This window comes from Ovis aries, chromosome 12 (assembly GCF_016772045.2).
Source record: "Ovis aries strain OAR_USU_Benz2616 breed Rambouillet chromosome 12, ARS-UI_Ramb_v3.0, whole genome shotgun sequence".
In the NCBI taxonomy this organism is placed as follows: domain Eukaryota; kingdom Metazoa; phylum Chordata; class Mammalia; order Artiodactyla; family Bovidae; genus Ovis; species Ovis aries.
In genome coordinates, this window is record NC_056065.1 from 3,102,117 (window position 1) to 3,129,942 (window position 27,826).

Below are 27,826 nucleotides of genomic sequence, written 5' to 3' on the forward strand. Positions count from 1 at the left end.
CTTCTGGCTGAGGTCCCTTATCTACTCGACTCTCACCCTCCTAGGGACAGTCCCTGGGGACAGAGTCCCCTTTCTGTCCCTCCCAGCCCGAGCCAGGAGGAGGCGGGAGATGGCTGCCCGGGGGCACACCTGTGGCCTGAAAGACCCTCCGGTGCCCAAGCAGATATTCATGGGAAGGACTGATGCTGAAGCTCCAATACTTGGGCTCCCTGATGCGAAGAACTGACTCACTGGAAAAGACCCTGATGCTGGGCAAGATGGAAGGCGGGAGGAGAACGGGACGACAGAGGATGAGATGGTTGGATGGCATCACCAACTCAATGGACATGAGTTTGAGTAAACTCTGGTAGTTGGTGGTGGACAGGGAGGCCTGGCGTGCTGCAGCCCATGGGGTCGCAAAGAGTCGGACACGACTGAGCTGCTGAACAACAACGACCCAAGAAAAGACAGCAGGGCCTCCCTCCCTGGCCCTCCCCCCGCACCCAGCTGGCTGCGGCGTCAGGCTGCCCTAGGTGACGCCTGCTCTTTTGCCCTCTCTCCAGGAGTAAATACTGGGTCAGGTTCAGTCACCAGCTGTTTAACTAAGAGCGGAGTCGTGAGTTCATAAATGGAGGGGATCCTGGGGAAGAAACGCAGTGTAGTATTACCACCCCCGAGTAGCCAGGGGCCAGCTCGCCGCGGCCAACAGCGGGCCTGGGATCCCGACCGTCCCAGTGCCCCCCTTCCCCTTGCCACAGTGGGCACTGCCAGATGCCCAGCTGTGAGGCCGGGCTGTCACGTGCGGAAGCTGGCTCCCCAGATGGGTCTCTCTTGCCAGGTGGTTTGGCACTCGGGTCTGCTCTGGGGCAGCCTGGTGTGTTCAGGTATTGTAGCTGGCCACACCTGTTCACGCAGATAGACTTATCTTCACCGCCTGGCCTCTCAGGTCTGTTTTCACCCGTTCGGACCCGACACAGCCAGATGTGCTTTGACCAGACATGCTTGCTCATGCAGATGTAGGGGCCTGCACCTAACTGATCACCCAGGTATGTCTGAGCTGATCAGGCTTATCTGCTCCCTCACGCAGACGGGGTGTGTTCCTGGGAGGCTCTGGCAGTCTTCACCATTCTGGTCATGGGCTCCCCCCAAAGTAAAAGGGATTGTGAGTATAACCCCCCCCCCCCACTTCCTCCTCACTCCTCCAGGAGGGGCCCCACACCGGGGCCCGTCCGGATTGCTTCTGGCTCCTGACCCCCGCTGACCCCTGCTGTCGGCCTGGCTCCCTCCCACTCCTCGAGCCACACCTGGCCACCCGGGAGCCCCAACCCCTCCCTGGCTGCAGGAAAAGGGGAAGCTGGACTGGGAGGAGCCCCCAGGAAAATGAGCCATGGCTCCAGGGAACAATGGTTCCTGGGCTGGGCTCCCAAGGTGTGGTGGCGAAGGGCTCCCAGTGGGCCTGGCGGGACAGGCTGGGCTGGGAAACTTGGCTCCTTTGGGCCGCTGTGGGAGGGGGGCCCTGGCCCAGGGCTGCTGATGAGCTGGGGCTCGGAGCGGGCGCTGGGAGGAGCACAGCCCGCCTGGAGTTGCTCCAGGCTCTGCCAGCCTCAGAGACCAGCGGTGTGAGTCACCCTCTGAGGCCGTCCGCAGCCTCCTGTCCTCTCGGTCAGGACTGGGGGGGCCGGGGTGGGTGGCAGCCTCAGCCTGGGCCAGTCAGAGCTGGGAGAAGCACCTGGGGGAGGGCAAGGCCCAGGTCTGAGCTCTCTTCTCTCAGCAGAGGCAGTTCCTGAGCTCTGTGCCCCGTTAAGACGAAATGCCTCACTGATGGATGCCAGACGGCGCCCACCTCCGTCCGCGCCCGCCCTCCGGGCTCCGGCTCAGTCTCCCCGTCTTTGGCCATCTTGCCCTTCGCCGTCTTTTCTCTGCGGTGCTCCCCTTTTCCGTCAGAACCGGGCTGCTGGAGCTGGAGGTCGGAACAGCACTCATCAGGGCCCAAGCCGCTTGGGCTGGGGAGGGGGCACAAGAGGGCACTCCGAGGGGCACGGTGCTGCCCTCTCCAGGCCCCGGGAAGCTGCCTGCCCTGCAGTCTCCCCTCTCTTGCTTCACCCTGTCTCCGGGGCTGGGCTGCCGCGTACGACGAGTGCTGTGGGCACCTGCAGTGTCCTCTCCCTCCTTCAGCGGGCGGTCGTGGTTGGTTGGAGACCCGTGGGCATCAGGGCAGGCCGGGCACCCAGCACGCCTCCCTGGGGGCCTCTCTTCACCTGTGCAAAGCGGATCTAGAAGAGAGGCTGGGGGCTTTGTGGGGGTGGGCAGAGAGCTGCTGGGACCAGCTCGGGGCCCTCTTGCCTTCCCAGGGAGTCTGCGTCCTCCACTTGGCAAAGCACAAGCTCTGTGGTGTCCAGCCCCACTGTCTCGTCCCTGGAGCATTCCTGACCATTAAGTGTGCTCATCTCTGCCCTAAGAGGCTTGGAGAATGATTTCTCCTACACACATCTTGTTATATTTCCATCTTGGGCACCTGCCTACCAGCCCAGCCCTTACTGTAATTCTGGCTACAGGGGCCTCCGGGGGCCGTATTGCCCCAGCCCTGAGTCCTCTCCCGGCCCCAGGTACCATCCCCACCAGCCCACGGGTGACTGAGAACCAGTGTGTGTGTGTGTGTGTGTGTGTGTGTGTGTGTGCGCGCGCACGCGTGCTAGGTGGCTTGGGTGCTTAAATGTTCTCAGACAAACCTGGAGCAAAGACTTCACCACCTCCTGACCTTCCTGGAGTTCACCTCCAGCCCAGAGTCTCCCGGGAAGCCCGTCTGGCCCATTGCTCCCGGTACCGGGTGTCCAGTGGAGAGAAGGCGGGGTCCCTGCCCTAGGCCCATGCCCTTTCACTTCCTTCCCCGAGGACTTCCCAGACCTCCTCCCAAGGTCACAGCAGGGCTGGGACTCTCCACTCAGACCTGCGCTCTGACCTCCCTTCCCCTGAGCAGGGCTCGCAGCCGGGCCGCCCGTGCCCTGCACCTGCCCCTCAGGATGGGCGGGTGGGCGCCTTGCCGAGGTCGGGGCTCTGTGTCTAATTATGGAGCAGGCGCTTGGCAACGGGGCGGCTCCCAGCAGGGCGTGTAGCGTCTCTGGCACGCGGGCTAATGAGATAGCGCCGAGCCGGCTGACAGGCAGGCTCTGTAATTTACGGGGGTCTAATTGCCGTGCAGGCTATTGCTTTTTAATGTGATCAGGAGCAAAGGCCTTCGTCGTCTTCTTTTTCCTCCCTTTAATCCGTCCAACTGGAAGAAACGGAGTTCTGGTCTCACCTCACATGTTGTTCCAGCCTGAACTCAATGGCCATGAGTGGTCCATTCAACCTTTACTTCTGAACCACCGTTCAGAGCAGGGTCCTGATCCACCCGGTGCTTGGGGGACGCAGGGCGGAAGGTGAAGGTGCCCGCAGCGCCCCTTGGATGAACACCCATTAGCACCTGTTACTGCGTGCCCTGCGGTCAGCACGCAGGTCAGTCTTGCCCACTGGACGAGACTGGCCTTTTCTGGACCAAGAATCCTTTGAGAGTCTCACGAATGCTCCTCTCACTCCCTCTCCCTCGAAAATAATAAGAGCTGACACTGATCGTCCTCTTACCCTGTTCCAAGCACCGTGGCAAGTCATTCTGTACGTCCCCCATTCAAGCCTCACTGTGACCCCAGGAGAAAGGCACTATGTGGTCCCCATCCCACAGACCGGGAAAAGGAGGCACAGAGTGGAGAGTAATTTGCCATACCACACAGATCAGACTCGGATCCAGCTGCTTGACTCCGCTTGAATGTGTTCATTTGTAGAGTCCCCCATGCAGTCTCCATCTCTGACACACACACACACACACACACACACGCACGCACGCACGCACGCACGCACACACACACCCCGAGTCAGTATTGGCATATAACAGGATGGGTTTTTACAGACTCTCTGAAGCTCTCTGCTGGCTCCAGGGTATAAAATTCTCCACGTTCAGGTCTCCTGAACCCAGACTGTGAGACAGCTGAGAGCAGGAACTCTAGCCGTCATCGTGACCGCTGGAGAGACAGCACTTAATTAGTGTTTACTGAAGGCAGGAAAGGGGAGGCGGGGGGGAGGACATCGTCCCTGCCTTTGAGAAGTTCAGGATCTAATTATTTGAACAGGATACACAGATTCAAAGAAGACTTTCACAACTCCAAAGAAGAGAGGACCCCCAAGCTGTCCAAGCAGAATCTGCTGGGCTCAGTGGACAAAATACACAGAGGAGAGAGGCCGCAGCTGCCGCTCTGGGGATCAGGGTGTTGGGAGGAACAGTCGGGCGGCGGGGCTGGAGCCCTTCGGGAAGAAGGCACCCGGATGCCCACAGTGCTCCTGACGGCTTTGTCTGCTGTCTCTCCGGAGCGGTGGGGCTGGGGAGTCGCCCAGGTTTTTGCCTGCTCTCCCCTCTCAGCACAGCCTAACAACTCAGCAGTCATAGCACCCTAATCTCCCTTCCCCGCCTCCATCACTCCTCGGCTCCTCACATCAGGCTTCTGCCCACCCCCGCCCGCAGAACTGCCCTCATCAAGGTCGCCGATGTTGAGTGACTGACCACCTCCATCTGCCCAGGGCTTTTCATCCTAGAGCTGGATGAGCTCTGGGAGAAGTGGGACTGTTTGATTCCTAGTTGCCAAATTCGATGGTGATTTTCAGTCCCTCACCAGCTTGACTGCCAGGCCCCTCCCGATGCCTCCTTCCTTCTTGGTACCCTCTCTGGTCAAGGCTGCTGGCTTGTTCTTCCCCTCCTTTGTCCGCTCTTTCCTCTGCCAATTCAGTCTCACCATTTTGATTCTCCAGACCTGTTAAATGCTAGATCCTGGGAATACAAAGGCTCGTTGTGGTGTCTGGCCTTAGGAAGCTCACAGCGTAGTACAGAAGACAGATAGAGTCCCCAGGTATCAGGAGGCCCTCGGGGAGAGAAGTGTGTAGACGGAGCAGAACTGATCCAGGCTGTGGAGTGATTGAGCCTGTCTGGACAGCATCGAAGAGGCGGTGACTCCTGAGCTGGGCTTTGAGGAACAAGGAGGCGTTAACTAGACCCCAGGAGGAAGCCTCTCTAGCTGGTGAGGACCACATAAGCAAAGCCACAGTGAAATACAGCAGGTGTGCAAGAGAACTCATGCAGATTGACATGGCCAGGCATACCCCAGCGGGGGAGGTCAGGATGAGCGGGCGAGGGAGGCAGAGGCTGGCTCACCCGGGGGCCTCGCAGGCCATGCCTCCACAAGCGACTCCCTGAATGAGCTTGAAAGAGGCCCGGAGTCCCCCAGAGGAAAGAGATAAACTGCGCCCAGGTGACTCTGGGAAGGGAGCCCCTCAGGTTCACCGAGCTCTGAAGGGCCTTGGGGGCTGGAGGCCCACTGTTTGGGAGCCATCACACAGCTGGGCAGAGGATTCCACTGTCTGCTCTTCACTCTTAACTAAGATCCTGCTGGCAGCTGACTGAAGGGAGGAGTCTGAGGTGTGGAAGCAAAAAGCCAGTGGAGCGCGAGGCTCGAAGCCTCAGCTTTCTCTTTGGCCCGAGTGCTCTCTGCAGGCAGTCTGCCGTCCGTACCGGCACCTCTTTCAGGCCCACCTCGCTGGTCTCCTGGACCTTTCCAGTCGCCTCCACCAAGACGCGCTGCAGGCCCCTTGAAGGCTGCCCAGCCACGGCCAAAATCAGCATCTGTGCCTGGCAAATGGTACGTCCCAAGTAAGTGTTCTCAAGTTGATCTGAGTTCCAACTCACAGTAAATTCATGAGCTGAATTTTAGGACTTGATTTTAGGTCTTTCTGGGGACCTATCAACTCTCTTTTTACTCAGAAGTCTCACATCTCTTCAGGTTTTTCTAAAAACGTAGCCTATAGTTTCCATCCCTATTAATTAGCTGAAAAGTGATTACATGCTCTGAGCACATAATGTAATACAAGCAGGAGCATTTGACGCTCGTCCATAGATGAGGAGACGGAGGCCCATGGCTAAAGCACGGGCTTGGAAAGTCTTGGTGAACCAGCTCTTTCTCCTCCCTCGTCCTGCATGGGGACCCTACTCAGTGTCCCAACCCCAGCCTGTGTTGCCTGCATTCTCATCCCAGTGTCTGTCCGGTCTCATTGCCAAGGGTCACTTTCCCATTTTCTTGGCTGTATGTGGTGTTTTCGTTGCCGTGGCAATGCAGCAACCTGAAGGCTGTGTGTGTGTGTGTGTGTGTGTGTGTGTGTAATGTTTGGGAGGTACTGCTGGATACAGGGGTGGGGTTCTAATTGGTCTGATGGTTGCTAGGGTCAACGGGACTGTGATTGGCTGGCTCTGTTTATGTGCCCGCCCTGTCCTAGAACCCTCTAGGGATGCAGCTGTTACCCCATCTGAAGTCTGGAGTGGTCGTGCAGTGTGCGTGTGTGTGTGTGTGCATGTGTGTGCACAGGCACAAGTACAAATGTGCCTGTCCATCTGGCACAGACAGTGAAGAGAGGATGTGATGTTCGGTGCGGTGATTAAGTGGAAACTCCTAGGCCTTCTACCAGAATCATAATGGAATCAGGTAAATGACATTTTTCTCCTACTCATCCTCACTCTCCACAGATCACTGGAAAACATTTGGCCTGGGTCTATTTAGAGGAGGAGTGAGAACTGGCTGAGTCCAGCCACATCCTGCTTTTCCAGCCCACTGGTACAGCCTAAGGAGCAAGGCCACAGGGGTCCAGCCTGTGGGCTCAGGTCTCTGCTGCCACGCTCCCTCCTCCCTGCCAAGGACACATATGCCCTTCGGGAGAGTTTCTCTCTGTCCTTACTTCTCAATTCTCTTGTCTTTGCTTGTCTCCTAGAACCCTAAGAAGGGCCCTTTGGCCAAACACTAATGATCTACACACGTGCAGATCTTCCTACAGTTAAGGAAGCACTTCTGCATTCTTTCTCTCATAGAATCCTCCCGAGAGGCAAGCATTCACTTTATTCCCATTTTGCAGAGGAAACTGAGGCCCAGAAAAGGAAATGACTCCTGCACCTTAGGGGCAGAGTGAGGTCAGGGCCCGCCAAGTGCTTCGGGAAACTGTGTCTGCCGGGGTGAGGGTGGGGTCAGAGAGGAGAGCCCGAGGCACTGGGGCAGGAAGGGGGTTTCTCTGCTGGCTGAGCTCTCCCTGTCTGGATGCTGCGCCTCCCAGGAGAAAGTGGGGCGGGCTTGAACTTTGGTTTTTCAGAAGCTGCCCACACAGTCTGTGAGGGAGAGCTGTTTCCAGCTTTGGCACTCAGCCCTCAGGGCGCAGGGATGTCTGTCCTACCTGCAGGGCAGTGGCTTGTCGCTGGCAGCAGGGAGGAGGGACTGAATGGGGCAAGGAGTGCCCTGGGCTGCCCCTGGGCCCCCACGGTCATGCTGCTTGGCCTCCCAGCCTGTCGTGCTGGGGCCGCCAGAGCCTCCCAGGAAAGCCGCAGACCCTCTAGGTTAGCAGAGCAGAGGGGTCTGCAGAAGAGGGGCCCCGGGGGCTAGGGTGCCAGGAGAAGCCCCAGCTGAGTCTTGTCTGACTCTCCGCAAGGAGACAGTTATTGGGCTGCAGAGAACGGAAGAAAGCATTGATTGGGCGCAGGTTTACATCTCACAACAGCCTCAGGAGAGAGGGACCGTTACCATCCTCATGTTGCAGACGGGCAAGCAGGAGACGTGAGTAACTGCCCAAGGTCACATGTCTATGTGGCTTTACAGCCCGAGGTCTTACCTGATGGGGCGGCAGGGCGGGGAGTCCCTCCTTAGTGGAGGACCCAGGCAGTGCGGTTTCTACTAAGCTCGGCTTGTTGAGAGATGGATGGAAAGAAAATAGGCACAGGAGAATGGTGGGGACATCTGAGGCTTTGGAGGCAACTTTCCAAAGAACAGAGAAAGGGAGCAGAAGAATCAGGATGAGCCACACACTCACACGTGCACACAGGCTCTTCACCCAGCTAGCAAACTCCGCCCACATGCCCATGGTCCCTCTCACCTGGCTTCCCCTCCTACCTGTCCATGTGCTCGTGCCCTTCCCGGGGGCTGCTGAGGCTCCATCTGCCACTCAGACCCCATAGAGACACCCATCTACAGCCCATTCCCCCCGCCCAACTCCAAGGAGCAAGGCTTTGCCGTCAAAACTGAAGATTTCAAAGATGCTGAAATGCAATCCCAGGTCAGGGGGTGGGGGCGACGGGACAGTCTGAGCAGGTCGCAGACTCTCCATCATTTCAGCTGTCCCCTCTCCTCTGTGAAGGTGTCCCTGAGTCTCCTGGGCCCCGTATCACCTTGCTGTGCAGCTCTTCCCCTGCACATCTCTCTTCCTGGGGACGCTCACCTGCATGAGAACAGGCACTGAGATTTAAATCCCAAGGATCCACTACAGACCCTGGCACATAGCAGATGCTCAATAAATGTTAGTTGAATGGACAAAGGTAAATACATCTACCATGTGCTGAGGTCCTGTTACAAGCCGAACCCTGTGCCTTGGCATACATTATGTTTAATATGTACCACAACTACACACTTTAATTTTAGTATCTTTACTTACAGATTGCAAAACTCAGCTCAGAAAGTTTAAGTCACTTGCCCAAGGGTACACAGGAGGTTCTGGGAGTCAAGGTGTCCCAAAGAAGTTCCCAGCTTGGCTTACCACACCAGGACACTCTGATCCCTTATCTTCTAGGCACAAAGTGCCATGACCCTGTCTCCTAACTGCCTCTCCTCCCCTCCTCTCTGCTGCTACTCCTCATGATGTTTCATCAGATTCGGCCTCCAAACTGGGCTTCTCATCTCCCAGTTCGACCCCACATCAGTCCTCCACTTGACTACCAGAGAGCGTATCCTAAATCACAGACTGGGTGATTTCTCTTTCCTCTGAAATGTTCTAGCTTGCCTCCTTTTGTAGGAGAGGACCCTGGCTCATTAGCCCTGGTGCACGTAGAAGGCTCTTCAGCCCCGAGCACCTGCTCCCTTTGTGAAGTCACCTCCAGCCCCACTCTAAGCTCTGGCCTCGCAGAGCTGTGTGGCCAGATTCTCCACCCTTGCACTTTGCACTTGATATTATCCCTGCTGGAAAAACACAAAAGCCCTTCCTCCCCTCCACTGTCCTCTCATCCTGTAACCCTGCGCTCAAGTAACAAAACAACCCCTCCAGGCGGCCACAGCTCTGACCTTGGCCCTCCAGCCCAGGAACTGGTCACTTACTGCCCCATGGGAGAGTGAGCTCCCTGAGGGCAGGGCGGCATTTCATTCATCTTCTGTGCCTAGAGAATCGGCTGTTGTTTGCAAAGAAGAGATGATCAGTAAAGTTTTGTTGAAACCTCTTAACTACATATACGCCCCTGGTTCCTTTAGCCTCATTCTCTCTAATCCTCTAAAATACAGTTCTTCAGCATAGCTCCTGCCCTGCCACTGCTTGGACCCCTCCCTGCATGCCTGTATTCTTATCACACAGGTGGATTATGGAGCCAGGCAGGTTGCTGTGCTTCTGAAAGCCTGGAGTCTCCAGATCCAGGAGACTTTGCTCCAGACCATCGTTCTTTGCACCCCTTCAGCACGCAGCAGATTTATTCTTATAGAGCACACGGGCCCAGGAAATATGCATGTGCTGGCAGAGAAGACAGAGGGAGCAAAGAGTTGGGAGGCCCTTCGCCGGGTCACTGTCCCAACGGGCCCACTGTCTCTCTTCTCCCTCCCAAGTCCAAGCCCTGTGGAGTCACGAGAGAGCTTGTGCAGCAAGCTGGATGCAGGCTGATGTCAGAGGGCAGATCTCAGGCCCATGTCTTCCAGAAAGAAATTTTTCCTATTCTCAACCACTCAGTCTCTCTCTCTAGAGAAAGGGCCCAGGCTCAGAGTCTAGGACTTAAAGAGTGGCAGTCACTTTCGATCAATCGTCAGAGAACATTCAGCAGAAACACATCCCCACTGTGGACTACCCCTCCTCAAGAGTCCTCTGCCAGGAGCCCCAGACTGCAGAGGCTACATCCACCGGCAGGGCAGAGGCCACAGACCTCCCGATTTGGTGACCATCTCCTCTCCTCACAGCCTTCAGGAGGAAGTGGTGCTGGGAGGGGGCCAGATTGGGCACTTGATCCCATCCCAGTTTTCCTTTGATCCCTGAAGTCTGATGGAGCAGGGATGGAGGTGGCCATTGGCTTAGGTCCTCATCGTGGTTTGCCACTAACTCTTTGTGAGACTGTGCCAATCCAATATCCTTTCTGGGTGTCAGTTTCCCCTTCTCTAAAATGAAAGTTGGCCTAGCACGAGGTATTCCGTAAGCCTTCTTGGGTAATCCTCAGTTGGCTCGCAGGGTTTTATTCCAAAAGGAGATACTGAATTACTCCTCGGGGTAGGAAGTGGGAGCGGTGATTATCTTTACTTATCTGTGTGCAAGTGTGTTAGTCACTCAGTAGAGTCCAACTCTTTGCAACCCTATAGACTGTAGCCCACCACTCCCCTAGCTATGGGATTTCTCAGGCAAGAATACTGGAGCGGGGAGCCATTCCCTTCTCCAGGGGATCTCCCGACTCAGAGACTGAATCTGGGCTTCCTGCATCACAGGCAGTCTTTATTGCCTGAGCCACCAGGGAAGCCCTTACTTACCTGAAGGTAAGTGATAAGTCCCATTGGACAGAAGGACAGCCCTGCCAGGACTGCTGCTGTCAAGAACTCTAAAGGCAAAAATGACCAACGGGACCTGTCTGTGCACATTAGCTCCTGGGGTGCCAGGTGCTGGGATCCAGCGTCAGACCCAGGCTGGGAGAGCTTCACTGAGAGGTGGACACTCAGCAAATCCCCCCCACCCCTCCAAAGCCTCCCCGGTGCCCTGGCCCCAGCCCTGGGTGCTCCAAGTCTGGAGACCTCATCCCCGGGTCACGGCGCTCAGGGCAGCCCCTGAGGGCTGACGGAGGCCAGGCGGAGGAACGAAACCGGAAGAGGCGCTTGGACCCTGGCTCCCAGATGTGAAAGAGGGGTGGGCACCAGGGCAGAGCGAGCCCCAGGGATTGGCAGCGGCTGTGGGCAGGGCGGGCGGGCCGGGGGCGGAGTCGGGCCGTGCGTGTGAAAAACTCCGGCGGGGGCCGCGCTCTCCCCTCCCCGCCCCGCCCTCCTCCCCCCTCCCCCTCCCCTCCTCCCCTCCTCCTCCCGCTCAGGTTGCAGCCTCTCCGGGGAGCCGCGCACCTTTCCCGACCGGCGGCCGCCGCTCCGGGCGCGGGCAGGGACCCCAGCAGGGCGCAGGGCCCGGCCCCTCGGCTGTCGCGGGCGGGAGCCGGCGCGCCGCGGCCCCCAGGACACGCGCGGTGAGTCCCGCGGGCGACTCGCGGCGGCCGGCGGGCCGGGCGGGCGGGCGGGCGGGGGGCCCGGGAGGAGGGGGCAGCGCGGCGCCGGGTAAACGGGGCAAAGGTAAGCCGAGCGGCTCTTAAAGGCGCAGGTCTGCTCCTGCCGGGGGCCGGGGCTGCAGGGCGACTCCAGGGCGACGCGGGGAGGTCGGCGATCGCCGGGCGGCTGGGCCGGCGTGCTGGGGGGCGGGCGATGCCCTCCCTGCGCAGGCCGGCTCCCGGCGTCCAGGGGCTTAGGACGGAGGGCTGCTTTCCCTTCTCAGGTCCGCCGCCCCTCCCGGGCGTCTCCAGCGGGACTCACTTTGGCCTCCCCCGAGCTCCTAGGAAGCAAAGTTTTTCACCTGGTCGGGAATCGGGCGCGTTCTCTGCTCCCTTCCTCTTGGGAAGGGCAAGGGTCAGGAGCCTCCGGTAATGGGAGAACCCGCCAGTGTGGGACCAGACCCCGCCTTGAAGGGCTTTCGGGGCTCCGGTGAACTTTCCAGAGAGGCAGGCTGGCGCGGGTGGGAGGCCAGGGCCCTAGGGTGAAGGTGGAAGGACAGGACACCTGAAGCCCTGCAGCTTCCAGCGCTAGGGGGTGTGTGGGGATGCAGGGGTTGAGGGGGCTCTTTTCTCCCTGGCCAACCAAAGGGGCAATGCCCCTTGCCCACCCGGCCGCAACAGGCAAAGGGTTAATTCAGTCATGGGAAGGGTGGGTGGCCAGTTGGGAGATGTGGCCTGAGGATTCTTGGGGAGGGGGGTAGATAATAGGAATCAAAAATCTGAAGTCAGCTCTGGCTGGAGGCCTCTCTTCTCTGCCTGTTGGGGGCCAGGGTTTCTGGAGCTGTCTGCAGGCCTTATGGTGGGAATCCTACAGTTGAGACAGCGACCGATCTCCATCTCCAGTGCTTGGGGTCAACACCCTGCTGGGCACCAGGGGCCTTTGATCCTCTCTGAACTCCTTCCCTACAGCATGAGTGGGAGACAGCTCCCCAGGACCTCATCCCCACCCCCAGCCCAGTCCTCAGCAGTTCCCCAACTGCGTCCTGAGCCCTGTGACTCACTGACACCACCGGCCTGGCCCGCCAGTGTCGGCGCCTCGTGAGATTCAGCGTGTTCATGGGGCATTTTCCACCGGGCTTGGGCACACAGCACGTTCCTGGACACTGGCCTGGGGGAGCAGAATCCTTAGGAGGATGCTGGAATATCTGGCTGACAGCCGCATCCTCAGAGATCCCCTACCTTTCCTCTGACCTGGGCGGGGGAGAGGGGGTGTCTGAGACCCCCTTGCTTAGGGTTGGGGGAAGGCAAAGATGGCCCCCCCACAATACTGGCTCCTAGGTTTGGGTCTGCATCCCAAGGTGTTCTGGAGAGAGAGTCACCTTGCCACGGGAGAGCTTCTGTCTCAGGTTACTCTGGTCCAGGCAGCTCCTGTGCACCTGATGAGCCTGTGAGCCTGATCTCCCCCCAGCCCTGCAAACTCCCCTCCCGCTGAGTTCCTGGGACTCTCCCCTCTGGCTGCCCATCCCCAGCCAGGAGCCTTCATTCTTCCCAAACCTACTGGGGTTTCCAGAGCCGGAGAAGTTTTCAGTAAGTTACATTTGATTTCTTAATGCCTTAGTGGCTGCCGTTTATCAATTATCTACTGGGGGCCAAGCAGTGTGTCACACAACTTCATGAGGTCGGTGTTATTTGTGCATGAGTGTTTGCTAAGTCACTTTAGCCATGTGCAACTTTTGTGACCTTGTGGACTGTAGCCCTCCAGGCTCCTTTGTCCATGGGATTCTTCAGGCAAAAATACTGGAGTGGGAAGCCATGCCCTCCGCCAGGGGATCTTCCTGATCCAGGGACTGAACCCGCGTCTCTTCCATCTCCTGCATTAGCAGGCAGGTTCTTTACCAGTAGCGCTGCCACAGCTGTTATTATTATCCCACTTTACGGTGAGGCAACAGGGACTCTGCGACACCGACTTTCCCCAGATCCACATGTGTGGGGTCCCACTTCCTCTGACCTCAAGGCCCCTGGCTCTTAGCCCATGCCCCCGTCAAGGGAGACCCCAGCCTACTCCGGAGATGTCTGGTCCTTGGAGAAGGAAGGATGAGGGCTGGGGCTCTGAGTAAGGAGGCTCCCACTTGTCCTGTGCTGGGCAGAGCGTGGCTTCTCCATGGGTCGTGGGAGAGAGGCACCCGATCTGAGGAGCAACTAAGTTCTTGGTCTAAGACCTCATGGGATCAGGCTGCCTGCCTTGGAAGTGCCCCCCACCTCCCCCACCTTGGGCCTCGAGGAGAGGGAGCTGCCTTTATGTCTGTATTTGTTTTCCCTACAGACCCAGACTGTCCTCTGGTGATTTGACTTCCCTGTGCCCAAGTAGACAGGCCCCATGCCTGGCTTGGCTCCTCCCAGCTCCTACCCCAGTCTGGCCTCTACTTTCTGGGATCACCCTGCTTTGGACTTTTGTTCAGTATCTCCACCTATCCCTTCTCTGATTCGTTTTTTCCTTCCCTGAGTTTGAGATCTAAAGGAGAGGGCCAGCCCAGCAAGCGCTCACTGTGTGAGTCCTCTCTCCCAGCAAACCCCTGAGCTTCTCCCAGCCTGTGTCCTCACCAGTGAAATGGAGGTTATAACAGGGAGGGTTGTTACCTGAATTAAATGAAGTAATGTACAGTGCCTGGCACCTGGCAAAGGGCAAATAACCAGTGGCTTTATTTGTTGTTTGGGAATGAATTCCTAGTTATCGCACTGTGCCTGGCTTTGGGTAGAGATGGAGGCAGGCTTTCCTAATCTTATTAAGCTGGGCCCTTAGCATTATCTTTTCCATTCCTCCAGACTGAGGAGGACATCCCTGTGTAAGAGAGTGGGGGCTAGGTGGATGAGAACTGGTAGATGAGAGCTTGCCAGGAGGGGACCAGGGGTCTGTGCTGTGGGACTCTACCCTCCCCTCTGTCTCAGCTTCCAAGAGGAGTAAGGTGGGCTGTCGGGGCTGGAAAGCTAACAGCCTCCTGCTCTGAGGGCCCTGCGCCAGGCCTCCCTTCCCTGGGGTAAGAAGACCCTCCCCCAGTGCTCAACTGTGGGCCCAGTTCTGCTCTGTTGTCTGGGAGGGAGTGGCTGGCCTGGATCCAGACTCACCTAATTAGCTTCGCCCCTTTGGGCGTGAGTCACATTTCTCTTCTGTCCACCCTGGACCCTTCGCCCTCCTGGCATCAGCTGCTGAGTAGGCACTTTCCCATCTCTGGGGGTGGGAGCAGACCAAGGTCTTGCCGTGGGCCCCACAGCGCATGTGCCCTCGCACGCACACAGAAGCCAGCTCTAAGGCTGGGCTCATGGCTGCTCAGACAGCCTGGGACCCAGGATCACGGCGGAGCCGGGGGCTGGCCTGTGGCTCAGCAGCAGACTACGAAGAGGGGGCGCTGTGGGAGCATCTCGGCCAGACCTCCCGTCGGAAGGAGAGCCCCCCAGCTCCTGACGTCTTCAGGGTCCCGTCTGCAGAGGAGGAGCGGTAAGGAGGTAGGGTGAGAAGCACCTTTGAACTCAAGAGGGTCTTCAGGCTCCCTGACAGCATGAGCGGCCCTGGTAAGACAGGACACCCTGGTCTTGGAGACATTGGCCTGAACCTCTGAAGGGCAGTGGTGAGCCTGGGAACTCTGGAGAGTGGTTTCACCCTGTGCTCCCACCCCACCCTTCTGATGTTAAATAAAGTCTTTCCTGGAAATAGAGGGATCAGTATAGACAAGTTCAGTTCAGTTCAGTCGCTCAGTCGTGTCTGACTCTTTGCGACCCCATGAATCGCAGCACGCCAGGCCTCCCTGTCCATCACCAACTCCCGGAGTTCACTCAGACCCGCGTCCATCGAGTCAGTGATGCCATCCAGCCATCTCATCCTCTGTCGTCCCCTTCTCCTCCTGCCCCCAATCCCTCCCAGCATCAGAGTCTTTTCCAATGAGTCAACTCTTCGCATGAGGTGGCCAAAGGACTGGAGTTTCAGCTTTAGCATCATTCCTTCCAAAGAAACCGATGCTTTTTAAAAATATTTATTTGTTTGGCTGCCTGGGTGTTAGTTGCAGCGCGCAGGATCCTCGCTCTTCCTGCAGCACGTGCGATCTTTAGCTATGGCATGCAGACTCTTAGTTGTGGCACGTGGGACCTGGTCCCCTAACCAGGGATCAAACCTGGGCTCCTTGCTTTGGGAGCTTGGAGTCTTAGCCTCTAGACCACCAGGGAAGTCCTGGGTGGCCTGCTAACGATGGCACGCTGGTATGTTCATTCATTTTTGTGTGTGGAGGGTGTGTCTCTTGCCCGCCATGGGTGGGGGCAGTGTTTGAACTTTGGGGTCAGTTCAAATCCTGCCCCTGTTGCTCAGGAAGTGGTTCCCTTAGGTGAAGGACCTTGCTCACCCAAGTTTTAGTTTCCTTCTTTAGAAAATGGAGAGAGGAACAGTATTGCCTCGTGTGGTTGTAAGAATTCCGATGAGATCATGTCAACGGTACTCCTCGCCTCTTGCCTTACCTGGTGTCGTGACCAAGGGCTGGTGGCAGACGGGGTCAGTGGACCGCATTTGGCAGTTTTCAGAACCCTGCCCTCTCCTTGATCCCTGGGCTCAGGCCCCCAGCTGGGGAGGAAACTCTGTTCTTAAAACATTTCCACGCTCCCTTACCCCAAGCACCCTCTCCATGTTATCATTATCGCGAGAAGCTCTGGCAAAGCTCCAGAATGATTTCTGTCCTCACCCCTCGCTTCCATAAAGGAACCTCCCCTTTTCTTTCTTTGGGGGTCCCCTCAGGAAACAGGGCTGCTTCTCCTTTCTGGCCCTGGCCACCCAGCAAAGGAGATTCTTGCTGAGAGAGCAGGCCTGGGGAGGGGGGCCGTAGCTGTCCTTCCCCACATCCTGGCAGGATCCAGCACCTGGGAGCAGGTAGGGAGTAGGTCCTATGCTGGAGGGCGTCACACTCGTGACATCAGCAGTGCTGGGTCCCTAGAGCCCCCCTACCAGCAGGCCATGGGCCGAGGCCAGGAAAGGGGGCCCTAAGCCCCTCCCTGTTCCTGGCACGGAGCTCAGCTGGCAGCACCCCTTGCCACGGCTGGGCCGGGTGCCACGCTCTGGGCTGACGCCAGACCTGCCTGGCTGCTTCCCTGGGCAAGGCGGCTCTCCAGTGAACGGCTGATGTCCCTGATCATGGTGCCTGGTGCAAGGAATGCCATCTCTGGCCAGACCCTTGCTGTCCTTTCCAACCCCAGGGAGCAGAACGGGCACTGAGCGCAGAGTCACAAGCCCTCGGTTCTAGTTTGGCTCTACCCTGTCGTCCAAGTGGCCTTGGGCAGGCCGCTCCCCTTTCTGAGTCTTCCCTTCTTCACCTGGTCGATGAGGGCACAGACCTGAGGGTTCCTAGAGCCCCGTCCTGGATGGCTGGTTTGCGGTTCCAGCTTTTGACAATCCTGCTGGCGAGGGGAGCTGCCCTTAGAGACCCCAGGAGGGACTCTTGATCCCCCAAACTCTGAAGTGCAGGGCCTTCCCCCAGCTGAGGCCGGGGTAGCTGGCCCTTGCCACAGCTCTGGTGGATGAGGAAGCCCTGGAAGGCCTCCTCCTTGTCAGACGGGAGGAGAGAAAGTACTTCCCAAGGCAGTGGGTGTGGGATTCAAACATCATACAGGCACGGATGCCCAAGGGCAAGGCTTGAAGAACCATGGCTCTCGGCCAAATCCAGCCTATATTAGTCTGACCTGTGAGCTAAGAATGATATTTATAGGTTTAAGTGGTTGGGAAAAATTCAAAAGATGAAAGTAATATTCTGTGACACTTGAAAATTACATAATATATGAATTTTAGTGTCCACGAGTGAAGGTTTACTGGAACACAGCCACGCATTCGTTTCCATCCTGTCTGTGGGTACTTTTAGGGGGATAGAGCTTGTGACGGCAGCAGAGACCGTATGGCCACAAAGCCTAAAATACTGGCAGTCTGGCCTTTACGGGAACGCTTGCCCACCCTGCTTAGATAATCATAGTTCTCCCAAGGTTTGCACTAAACAGTTCTGGAATCTCTATCTAAAAATACTTTCTTTTCATTTAGAAAGAAGCGTTGTTCTTTTAACATAAGCAATGGAAGTTCATTATGGAAATATTAGAAGCTGCAAATAAGCAAAAAGGAGGTATTAAAATCACCCATAATTCTGTCACCCAGTTAGATAACTACTGTTAGCATTTTAATTTAGAACCTTCTGGAATATATATATATATGTTGTGTGTGTCCTGCTGGGTTATGTCTACGTACAGTGTTTGTCTACATGTATTTATAGGGTGTACATGTATGACACACATATGTCTAGCACACAGCGTTTACAAGTTGTACACAAATGCCCTTTTCATTTAAATACACATCTCAAACTACTTGCTGTCTCAGGGACTGTCCTAGGCCCAGGGGGGTAATTCTAGTATCCCAGACCCTGGGGGAACATCCAGACCGAGGTGCCCAGCAGGCATTTGGGCCTGTGTGTGAGGCACAGGGGCTTGGTGGGGCCTGAGCTGCGAATCTGGAAGTCATCAGCACATGGGTGGTGATTTCCACTGCAGGAAAGCCTGAGGTCACCAGGATGAGCGTAGGGGCGGAAGAACAGAGGACCGAAGAGGGAACTCTGAGCAGCATGACATTCAGGGCCAGGTAGAGGAAGTGAGCTCCCAGACAGGGGAGGGAGGAGGAAGCCGGAGAACCAGGGGCTGGGGGAGGGGAGACGTAAAGAGAGCCTGGGACGGAGCCTGGAGCCTGGAGCCTGGAGCCTGGAGCCGGGCAGGTGTTTGTGGAATGAGACCAGGACTGGGAGAACCCTGCTCTGAGTGGTGCCGCTGACGGGACATCCAAAGCACGGGATGTTCAGAGTTGTCCCAGAGCGGGCCTTGGAGACAGAGAGGAGTAGGGCAGTGGTGGTGGCTGCAGCAGCTGCCTGGACCCCGCTGGGTGAGAGGGAGGCCACGCTGAGTGTGCGGGGGCCAGCGTGCTCTGAAGGGTGGAGAATGTTGGCCAGGGTCCTTCAGAACGTGGGCGTGGCGTCGCTGGGCCAGACTGGTGGTGGGGAGTGCAGTATAAATAGGAATGTGGTCTGGAGATGTGGGAAACCCTCCCCTCCGGCCCCCTCACTACTCGTGAGGCAGCTGTTCCCCTGGGATGCGCGCTTGAAAGCCCCTGCCGTTTGTTAAAGTTGGGTGTGGTGAGAAAACCAGAGATGTTAACAAAGACCCCGCGACAGGTTGTTCAGTCTGGATGAGGGAAGACTAAAGGGAGGGTGACCTGGCTGCTCTTTATTTCTCCTCTTGTTGGTTGAACAGAGGATGGTGGGCATCAGGCTTTGTGCTTAGGCAAACAGAGTGGCAACAGATGAGGTGTTTCCACCGAGATTTAGCAAGGAAGACTTAAGAAAAGGCTCCAGACTCTGGAATTTTAAAAACACTGATGGTAGGTGAGGGACTTTCCTTGAGGGTCTTTCTTTAATGCACGCTGCTGAAAGGAGTGAGAGCTGGGGTGGGCCTGGTCTGGAAGCAGACGTAGGAGACAGAGGTCTTGCCTGCCCTGGCTCCTTGCTCCCGCCTCTGGTCTGGGGTGTCTGGGATGGCTAGGACCAGAGCTGACAGAAGGGTGCCTTGCCCCACCTTATCTCTTAGAAATCCACAGCCTCTCCAGAGATTCCAGGGCAGCCTTGGCTGGGTGTCCAAAAAAGGCCGAAAAAGAAAATGCCAGAAGATGACATATGTGGCTTCATTCCTTGAGCCCCAGGAAGCCAGAAAGAGTGATACAGTGTCAGCAGGGCTGAGGCCGCGGTCTGGGGTGAGGAGGGGTCATCTGTAGGGGTCGAGGTCAAGGTCTGAGCCCAGGTAGTCTAAGTGACCTGTAAGGCCCTGGAAATCTGCCCCTGGGGGATGGGAGCCCAGGAGGAGGGCCCGGGGCCTGCCAAGCCCCCTCCCCACAAGACCTGGGAGCCCCAACGCACTACATGTTCAGCTGGAACCTCTCTTGAGGATCGTCTCCATCCCTTGTCTATTCCTCACCGAGCTGTGGCAACTGCCCACCCCAAGGCCTGCGCAGACCTCAGTGGGAGCGCGGCTGCTGGGCCGGAAGCTGCCGTCTCTGCTCCAGCCCCCCACCCCACGCCCCCACTGCCCTGGGGAAGGAACCTAGCTTATAGCTGAGTCTTGGAGTCCAGTGGGCAACTGGCAGCCTCGGGGCGGCCCGCTTACCTCCAAACATTCCCCAAACCAGGAGCGCTCGGTTTTCGTAGATTCACTCACTGTTCTTTCGAGGGTGTGCGTGATGCCAGGCCCTGTGACAGGGGCTAGGGGTGTAATGATGAGTCAGACCAGTCCTTGCCCTTAACCCGCCCACAGGCAAACTAGGGAGACAGACAGGCCAGCAGTTACAATACAGCAAGCCGAGTGCCCTGCTTGGGGACATCTAGAATGCCGTGGGAGCCCAGGGGCCCACGTGGCCAGCAGAATTTCAGGCTAGAGAGAATACGAGGGGTGTGGCAGAAGGCATATGAGGAAGAGGTCACGTCTGCCTTGAGCCTTGAAGATGCAAACACTTGGTTGGCTTTCCCCTTGTCCCTGGTGCACCGGTCCCTGGGTTCCCATTCCCATGGAGAGTCAGGAGAACCGAAGAGGAAAGATGTCTCAGGGAGCCCTGGGCTGGCCGATGGGCCCCCAGGCTTGCCTTCGTGTCCCCAGGAAGAGGGCAGGGCCAGGCCACCCACGTGGGCTCAAGTCCCACCTGCTAAGAGTTGGGGCTGGCCTGACAAGGGGAAGAGAAACGTAGCAGCAGGACCTGGCCTGCTTGAGAGTGGAAGAAAGGGTCTGTACACCAACAGAGTGTCCTGGGGGGTCAAGGCCTTTGTCTTCAATGAGTCTGATGTGTAAATGTAGAGGAGAGGCTCAAACGAGCAGTAACAGCGCACCAGCTATGGTCTAATTCAGTGTGTCCATTCATTCCACCAACACCGGCTAAGCGCCTGAGGCCGTGGAAGCAAAGCTGCCTGAGTCCATGCTCTTGCCCTGAAGGACATGTCAGTCTGCAGCCATCTCGTTTTACTTCCCGGGAGGGGGGGCGGCCACGTGCAGCCTCCCAGGGGAAGCAGCAGCTGAGTCTGGGAGCAGTTTTACTGAGGGAAAAGTGAGGAAGGCCTTCCCAGGGGTGGCCAGGAGGGTGCTTTCCTCTGAGAATGTCAGCTGTGTTCCTGAAAGCGGGACCCTCCAGGGAGGGCTGAGAGCAGAGACCAGGAGGAGACAGGGGTCAAAACACAAGAGGCCTAGTCTTCTGGCCGCTGGAGTTTGGACTTTTTCCTGAGGGTGGTGTTAATACTGAAGGATTTAAAATGGGGAAGTGACGTCATCAGAAGGCAGATGAGAAAGTCAGGTCTCGCGGCTGGTGGCAACTGGAGAGGGGGTTGGACATTCTCCCCATTTTGCAGATAAGGAAGCCGAGGTCTTCCCAGGTCACAGCGCTAGTAGATGGGAGAGCTGGGGCTCCTCCCATGACTCCAAACTGCAGAGCCTTCTGACAGCAGGCCCGGGCGGCACGTGGCCCTCACGGTGGGACTTTTGCATCAGGCAGGACGCCGTCCCTCACCATGCTGTGGCGCCTGCCCTCCCAAGGCCCGCACAGGCCTCCCTGGGGAAGTGACTGCTGGCCGGAAGCCGTCCCCTCTGCCCCAGCCCACCTTGCTTCCATTGCCAGGGGAAGAATTGGGTGCACTTGTCTAGGACAGGGGCGACCCTGGGCCCCAGACAGCCGCCTCCTGACCAGCTCCCTGCAGATCAGCCCAGCTTGCTCCTGGAAAGCCTTCTCCACCTGCCCCCACGCATTCTGGTAGGAGCTGTGGGAATCTTCTCTGAGCCCTGTCCCTGCGTCCAGAGCATCTGTTCACTGGCAGGGTGACCACAGGCCTCTCTGTCCCCTGGATCCCGGCCCCTCAGAAAGGCGCAGGCTGACGGCCTCTCCCCGATGCTGGAGCTCACAGAGCAAAGTGAGTGATGAGGAGTGATGAGGGCTCCAGGGCCTCTGCTTCCCCGCTTCCTCCCAACTCCTGGTGGTCATGGGGTGACTGGCTTCCCCTGAGGTTTGTTACAAGCTAGGGAAACTAAAGCCTCAAGCCATGCAGGGCAGGGTCAGTGAGAGGGTGCAGGAAGAGATGCTATCTGCCAGCTCCCTGCAGGCACGGTTCTGCTAGGGGAAGGGGTGTCTCTGAAGTCCCAGCACGTGACGTGTGCAGACTTGGTCAGCCGTGGCCCCTGGTTATTTTTAAAACCTGCCCATGGGCCCAGAGTGGCCGAGACAGGGCCAGGAGGTGGGCAGCAGAGAGTGTCATGAGGGCCACAGCTGGCGGTCAGCCTTTGGGAACGAGGGACAGACCCTCGGGGCTTCGGAAAGCGGGCAGTTGGAAATTACTTCCTTCATCCCCTAGCCCTGGGCTCACAGAGACTGAGGCCTAAAATAAAAGAAAACAAAGCAAAAGGGTGGACTTGAAAAAGCGCTCGCACACCTGGAACTCGGTAGGTGCTCCAAGCGCTGGTGAAACGGCCAGCCTGCTGTCGGAGCTAGCCTGGGGGTCGAAGCGCGCCTGGTAAGGGGCGTGAGCAGAGTCCTCCCCGTGGATGATGCACTTTCACGAGTGTGCCCGTCGGGAGGGTGCCCGCCTGGGGAGGCTTCTGGAGACCTGGGACCCGAACCGCACGGTGACGAGTGGGGAGAGCTGAGCCCCAGAGGAAGGCAGTGCGGTCTCTGAAGGGCCCTGGGTTGCAGGCTGCGAATCAGGGATTTTTAAAAATGAACTGCATCTCTGTTATTTTGGCTGTGCTGGGTCTTTGCGGCTGGGCACCAGCCTTCCCTAGCTGCGGTGCACGGGCTTTTCTTGTTGCGGAGCACAGGCTCAGCTGGTCCGCAGCGCGTGGGATCTTTGCAGGCCAGGGGTCGAACCCGCATCCCCTCCACTGACAGGCGGATTCTTAACCACTGGACCACAGGGAAGTCCCAATGAGGGCTTTATTCAGGAGGAAGGCAAAGAGTCTTCTCATAAGGTTTCCTGAGGGGTCTCAGAGCTGGCTTCCCTGAGATTTAGGAGGAAAAGCTGACCTCGGCCTCTGCAACAGCCTGCAGCCAAACTCCCGTGAGAGGGAGGCCATGGGATGTTCTGCCAGCCTCCTCTGTCTCCAGGATCTGCCCGCCCGGGTCTTCCAGGCGTCCCAGCCGGAGGGCGGGGGTTAGTTCTGGGTCCTGGCGGCGGTTGTCCTGGGGGCTGGGAGCCTCTGTGCCTCCTGGACGGGGGGTGATGGGGCCTCTCCGGGGATGGGTGCTGTCCGCCCGAGGGCTGAGGGCTCTGCCTGGGGGTGTCAGCCACGGGGACCCCTCCTGCCTGCCCTGCCCTCTCTGCCTGGAGGCTCCGGCCTGCCCATTGCCCACCACGTCCCCTGCTTCCCGTTCCTCTTCCATCCCAAGGCCTCAAAGCGCCTTATGGACGGTAGGAATGTCTGTGAGGGATGTGTGTTATAGGATGAGCTTTATATGGGACTCTTTTCTGATATTTTTACATCTGTGCCGGAAGCCGAGGGAAAAAGAGAGAAAAGAGAGCTGACATTTTCTGAGTGCCTTCCTTGTGTCAACTCAGCACTCCAACTCAGACATCAGCGAACGTAAAGCTGTTGCCCAAAACCCACCAGGCCTCCGCCCCCAGCACCTCACCCCCACGGTGCCCACCCATCCCTCCCTGGCGCAGGCAACCCCTGCAGAGCCCCGCGTGACTCTTTTCTCACTTTTCTCTCTTTTCCCACTCACAGCCTGTCAGCAAATCCCTCCAGCTGCCCCTTTGTGATACACCGGGACCCAGCGCTTCTCCCCGCTTCCGCTGTGCCACTCTGATCCCGGTCATCGCCCCCGTTACTGCCACCTCCTGGCCAGGCTCCCTGCGGCCCCTGTGCTGCGGTCAGAGGGAGCCTGTTAGAACCTGAACCCAATCAGATCACTCATCCCCTTAGGCCCTCCCAGACCCCGCGGGGACCCAGCACAATCTGCTGCTCTCTGCTCTCCAGACCACCCCAAACTCACTTCTGCCTCAGGACCTTTTCACCTGCCGTTTCCCTGTTACCTGCTTCCCCTGAATTCTGTATGACTAGCTCCCTCCCTGGTGCCTTCTCAGAATTTTCCTCAGAAGATGCCACCTTCTCAAGGAAGACTTCCTGATCACCCTATTTGAAATGACAACACCTCGCCTCTCACGCCCCGTCTCTTTCCTGTTTTTTCTCCCTTGCACTTGTCACCATCTAACATGCTGTGCATTTTATTTAATTGTATTTAATTATATCGTCTGCTGCCTCTCCCCACCCCCATTAGAGCGTCAGCACCATGAGGACAGGATTAGTGCCCGTTTCGTTCACAAGTAGGTTCTCAGGGTCAGCAACAGTGCCTGGCATGCGGTGGGTGTTCAACAAATAATCTGGAATGAAAGACCAGAGCCGAACTACGAGCGATGGCGTCCCTACGAGCGACGGCCGCACACTGTCCTCGGCCTGTAGCGTTAGCGCAGAACTGCCATCTGAGGTGGTCTGGCTTTGAATTTGGGGTGAGGGTGGAGGATACCGGGAGGCAGAGAGCAGCACTTACGACCTGGGCCTCTGGAGGGGCAGGGGCAGTTCCAGCTAGGAGAAGAAAGCAGCGGCGCGGTCACGGAGGCTGTGCACTTGGCAACAGCCGGGAAGTGGCTGCATGATTTTGAGCAAGGCAGCTCCCCTCTGGAGCCAGAGAGGATTGGAAGGGTGGCTCTGAGTGCCCGCTCCGGCCAGCGCTGCAGGAGCCCTGCCCTTTCTCTCGGCGGCCTCTGGAGAAGTGTCAGTGTCCTCCTGGCCCAGCTCCCCTTTCCTGCCGTGTGACACACTTCTCTGGCTGGCGGGTGTGTGCCTAGGAGGAGGTGATGGCAGGTAGGCGAGAACTTCATGGACTCACCTGGGCAGCAGGAAGGGCTGGGCTCTGCCTTCCAACCCTGCAGCTCCCGAGGGGGACTGCTCCTTCAGCACCCCCCACACCCAGCCAGGCCAGCATCTCTGAACACGCGTCTCCCTCTTCCCCTGGCACCGGTTGCCCGGGGACAGCCCCAGATGGCTCCCTGGCCCTGGGGACAAAGGCCACACTGTGTCCAGCCCTGGGCTGGCTTCAGGCTGGGTGACACTGAGCCCTTCTGTCCCCCGAGGTGGGTGAGGGGCCGACTGCATGAAGGTAACAGGCCTTTTTCCTGTCTCCCTTCCCCCTTGACCCTCAAATCTGAGGAGCTGACACTCCCCAGAAGTGACAGAGGCATCTTGTGTCCTGAGCTAAGAAACAACAGATCCTTCACTGCCCAGTCTGCCCTGTCGCACTCAGACCCTGCTGGGTTCAATGCCCCAATTGTCCCCATCGGAGAGCAGTGTCCACTCTCTGCGTGGTTACCGCTGCCTGCTCCCCGGCCGCCATCAGGAGGCCCATCCTGACGTCTCGCCCCCATCGCTGCTGCTGCAGCGGCAGCCACTTCCTCTCTCTCTTCTCAGGCCGGCTGGGAGCAGCTGGTCCCCCGTGTCGTCTGTCTGCATCACTTGGCTCTGCGTTCCTGCTCAAGTCTCCAGTTTCACTCTTTCCATGCCTCCTGGGCCCACTGGTGGCTCCTTGCTCCTAACTTAGCCACGAGGAGGGCGGGTGGAATTCAGGCTGGTTCTCCTTTGTCTTGTAGAAATTGGGGACCTCCCTCCCACAAGGCTTTTGATGAGTTTCCCTCCCCCTCCCCTCCAGACAAGAGCAAGGGCATCAGATTTATGGCAGCTCCTGGTGGATTCCTGAGTCACCAACTCAACCCGCCATCCCATAAATCCCAGACTGTAGGACAGCTTTATGGGGAGCCCTGTTTCTAGAAGAGGGTGTGACTGCCCCCCCCCGCCACCTTGGTGGAACACGACCTCAGGAAGCCAAGTGCCCAGTTCCCCCACCCCCTAGGATGACCATGACTGAGCTTGGGGCGTCAGTTCGAGCAGGGCAGTCGTTTCCTTCCCTCCCGGTGGGGCCTTGTGCTCCACTCAGCATTTACCCCACCTTCCTGTGCCCCCCCCCACCCCCTGGGTTCCCCATCGCAGCATGTTAGGGCCATCTGGAAACCTGGGCAGATTCCATCCCTTACCTGGGCCTCAGCTACTTCCCAACCATGTCTCAAATGTTCAGATCACTGGGGATGGTTTTTACAAACACATTTTCCCAGACACCATCCTCAGAGCCTCAGTTCTAGAATCTGAGAGTGAGACTGAAGAATCGGAATTTTTTCTGACGCTCCTTGCTGATGCTGATGTTTGCCCAACTTGTAAACAGGCGGTCTGTGCAATGGGGAGAGCACTGTCCCGTCGTGTGGGAGGTGTGGGCAAACATGCAGGGCATGTCGAGGCCCTCCTGTCACTGGAACTTACATGCTGCCTCCATCAGTTCCTGCCCCCGTTTCCCTGCGAGCTCCACACAAGAGTGAGGTGGCTGGCAGCCTCTGGGAGCTTTCTGTCCATGAGAATCCTGAAGACTGAGGGCTCGGGATGTCACACAGAGCCCAGAGGGGCGGCTGAGGTTGACTGATGGGGATGAGCTTGGAGATGGAGAAGCAGGGAAGCTCCAGGCAGGTGAGGTTTGCAGGGAGGCTGCAAGAGGAGTTCTCAGCTACCTTCTCACCTCAGGAGTCCTCGCAGCCCCACGTCCTTGAGAAGAGGGACCAGGCTTTACTCACCACTAGCCCCAGTGCCTGGCTCTTCATTTGTTGGGCTGAACTGAGTGAGCCTTCAGGGCCCACTGGCAGAGATAGGCTCAGCGGGCAGTGTGGACCTGAGGCCTGTTCTCTGAGAGGTGCCAGCCTGAGGAAGCAGGGGGTCTGGGCTAGGAGAGCTGGAAGGTCTCTACTTAGCTGCCTTTGGAGGCAGCCAGGAGCCTGCAGGCCCAGGGGAAGGACCCTTTCCAGGCTGGCTGAGGACAGAAGGATGTGATCATTACACAAAGTAAACATGTTACTGACCCATCATCCCTTAAACCAGGATTCAGGAGGGGCCTGGTTGCCTTGGCAACTGGTTACTGGCCAGTGACAGTGCTGAGAGCATCCTCTGGGGAGGGGCCGTGCCTGGTGCACGGGTGAAACCCGGAGAGAGTGCAGGGTGGTCCCTTCCATCACAGGGCTGGCCCCGATGGCTTCTTGGCAGGTGTGGGGGGCGGGGGGTGCCTGGTGAGGCCTCTTGATCCCAGCCCTACTGTAGCTGAGGGAGACGTGGGCAGAGCAGAATGAGGGGGTGGACACACTGGAAGCTTATGAAACCGCGGAGAGGAGGGGAGGAGGGGAGGCGCACTCTGAGTTTCCAGGGCAGAACGGAGAAGGAGTAGGCGTGAAGAAGCAGTGGCGCCAGTGCCGCTGAGAGGCCGGCAGGGGGCCCCTTGTCAGGGGCCAAGATGGCTGCGCAGCCTCAGGAGGAGCCCCTCCTCGCTGGGGAGGGGGCCCAGGGGCGAGCAGACGGCCCGCCCCGCTGCTTCGCTGTCTGCGCTGCAGTGGAGGCCCTGCCTGCTGGCTTCTGTGTGGGAAGGACCAGTGCTCGGCATCCTCTCCCCAGGGGGGCCTGTCTGTTTCCGGCAAACTTCTGCCTTTGCCCTGAGACATTCAGCTGCTCCGGACCTCCCATATTTCAGCAGGAGAGATGGGAGCAGGGCCAGCTCCTCCCCCCATCCTCCCCTTCATCCCTTTCCCCTCTTTTCCTGTCTCCTGCAGACTCACAGCAAACCAGAGAGGGGCTTCTAGGTGTCAGTATTAGGATGAAATGGTTTGGGCCAGACTGCATTACAAGGGTGTAGGCTAAGGTGCGTTCAGCTTATGGACATCCATCAGTTAGGCTTACTGTCCGTTGACATATTCAGCCTCCTCCACGTAAGTCAGTAAAGAGCTGCTGGCCCAGGGGCCACCTGGTTCTGGTGTCTTCCCTGCCGCCCCCCCAGCCTCCTTCCAGAACTCTCTAGGCCTCCAGCAACTAAAAGGCTACCGTCTGGCCTTGGGGGGGCCTTCAGGATCCTGTTGGTACATCAAGCCACTATTATGAGCAATACTTTTCTCTGCTTCTTGATATACATTGTGAATATCTCCCCAGGGGCAGGGAATCCAGAGGGGATAAGATTCCCAGGAAGGAAGACGGTTAGGAACATGTTGCCCTGGCCCCCAAGTGCAGGGTGATTGACAGAGCTTGATGGGAAGACCCAGGATTCACATTTGCTGTCGACCAGACCCGCTGCACGTTCTCATCCGTTCTTACCTGTTCTCATCCATTCTCGCTCATTCTCAACCATTCTCACCCGTGCTCACCCGTTCTCACATGGTCTCACCTGTTCTCAGCCATTTGCACCCATTTTCACCTGTTCTCACCTGTCCTCACCCGTTCTCACCCGTTCTCACCTGTCCTCACCTGTCCTCACCCGTTCTCACCTGTCCTCACCCGTTCTCACCTTTTCTCACCTGTCCTCACTCGTTCTCACCTGTCCTCACCCAT

The 27,826-nt window shown here is 57.8% G+C and overlaps 1 protein-coding gene across 5 annotated transcripts in view; it reads left to right on the plus strand.

Annotated features, from left to right (window-relative positions):
- The first annotated feature begins 11,120 nt into the window (after positions 1-11,120).
- CDK18 (cyclin dependent kinase 18) overlaps positions 11,121-27,826 on the plus strand; it is a 28,285-nt gene continuing 11,579 nt past the window's right edge. The window contains exon 1 of one of the 5 annotated variants that reach the window (XM_042256981.2): positions 11,121-11,269. Coding sequence is in view for 3 of the 5 variants with exons in the window: in XM_042256982.2 (XP_042112916.1) it covers positions 14,560-14,780 (221 nt within the window). In the remaining 2 variants the exon portion in view is untranslated. Of the gene's footprint in view, positions 11,270-11,417; positions 12,875-12,920; positions 14,781-27,826 lie in introns of those variants that run through there. The other 4 variants (XM_060396283.1, XM_042256982.2, XM_060396282.1 and 1 more) reach the window with 4 other exon arrangements.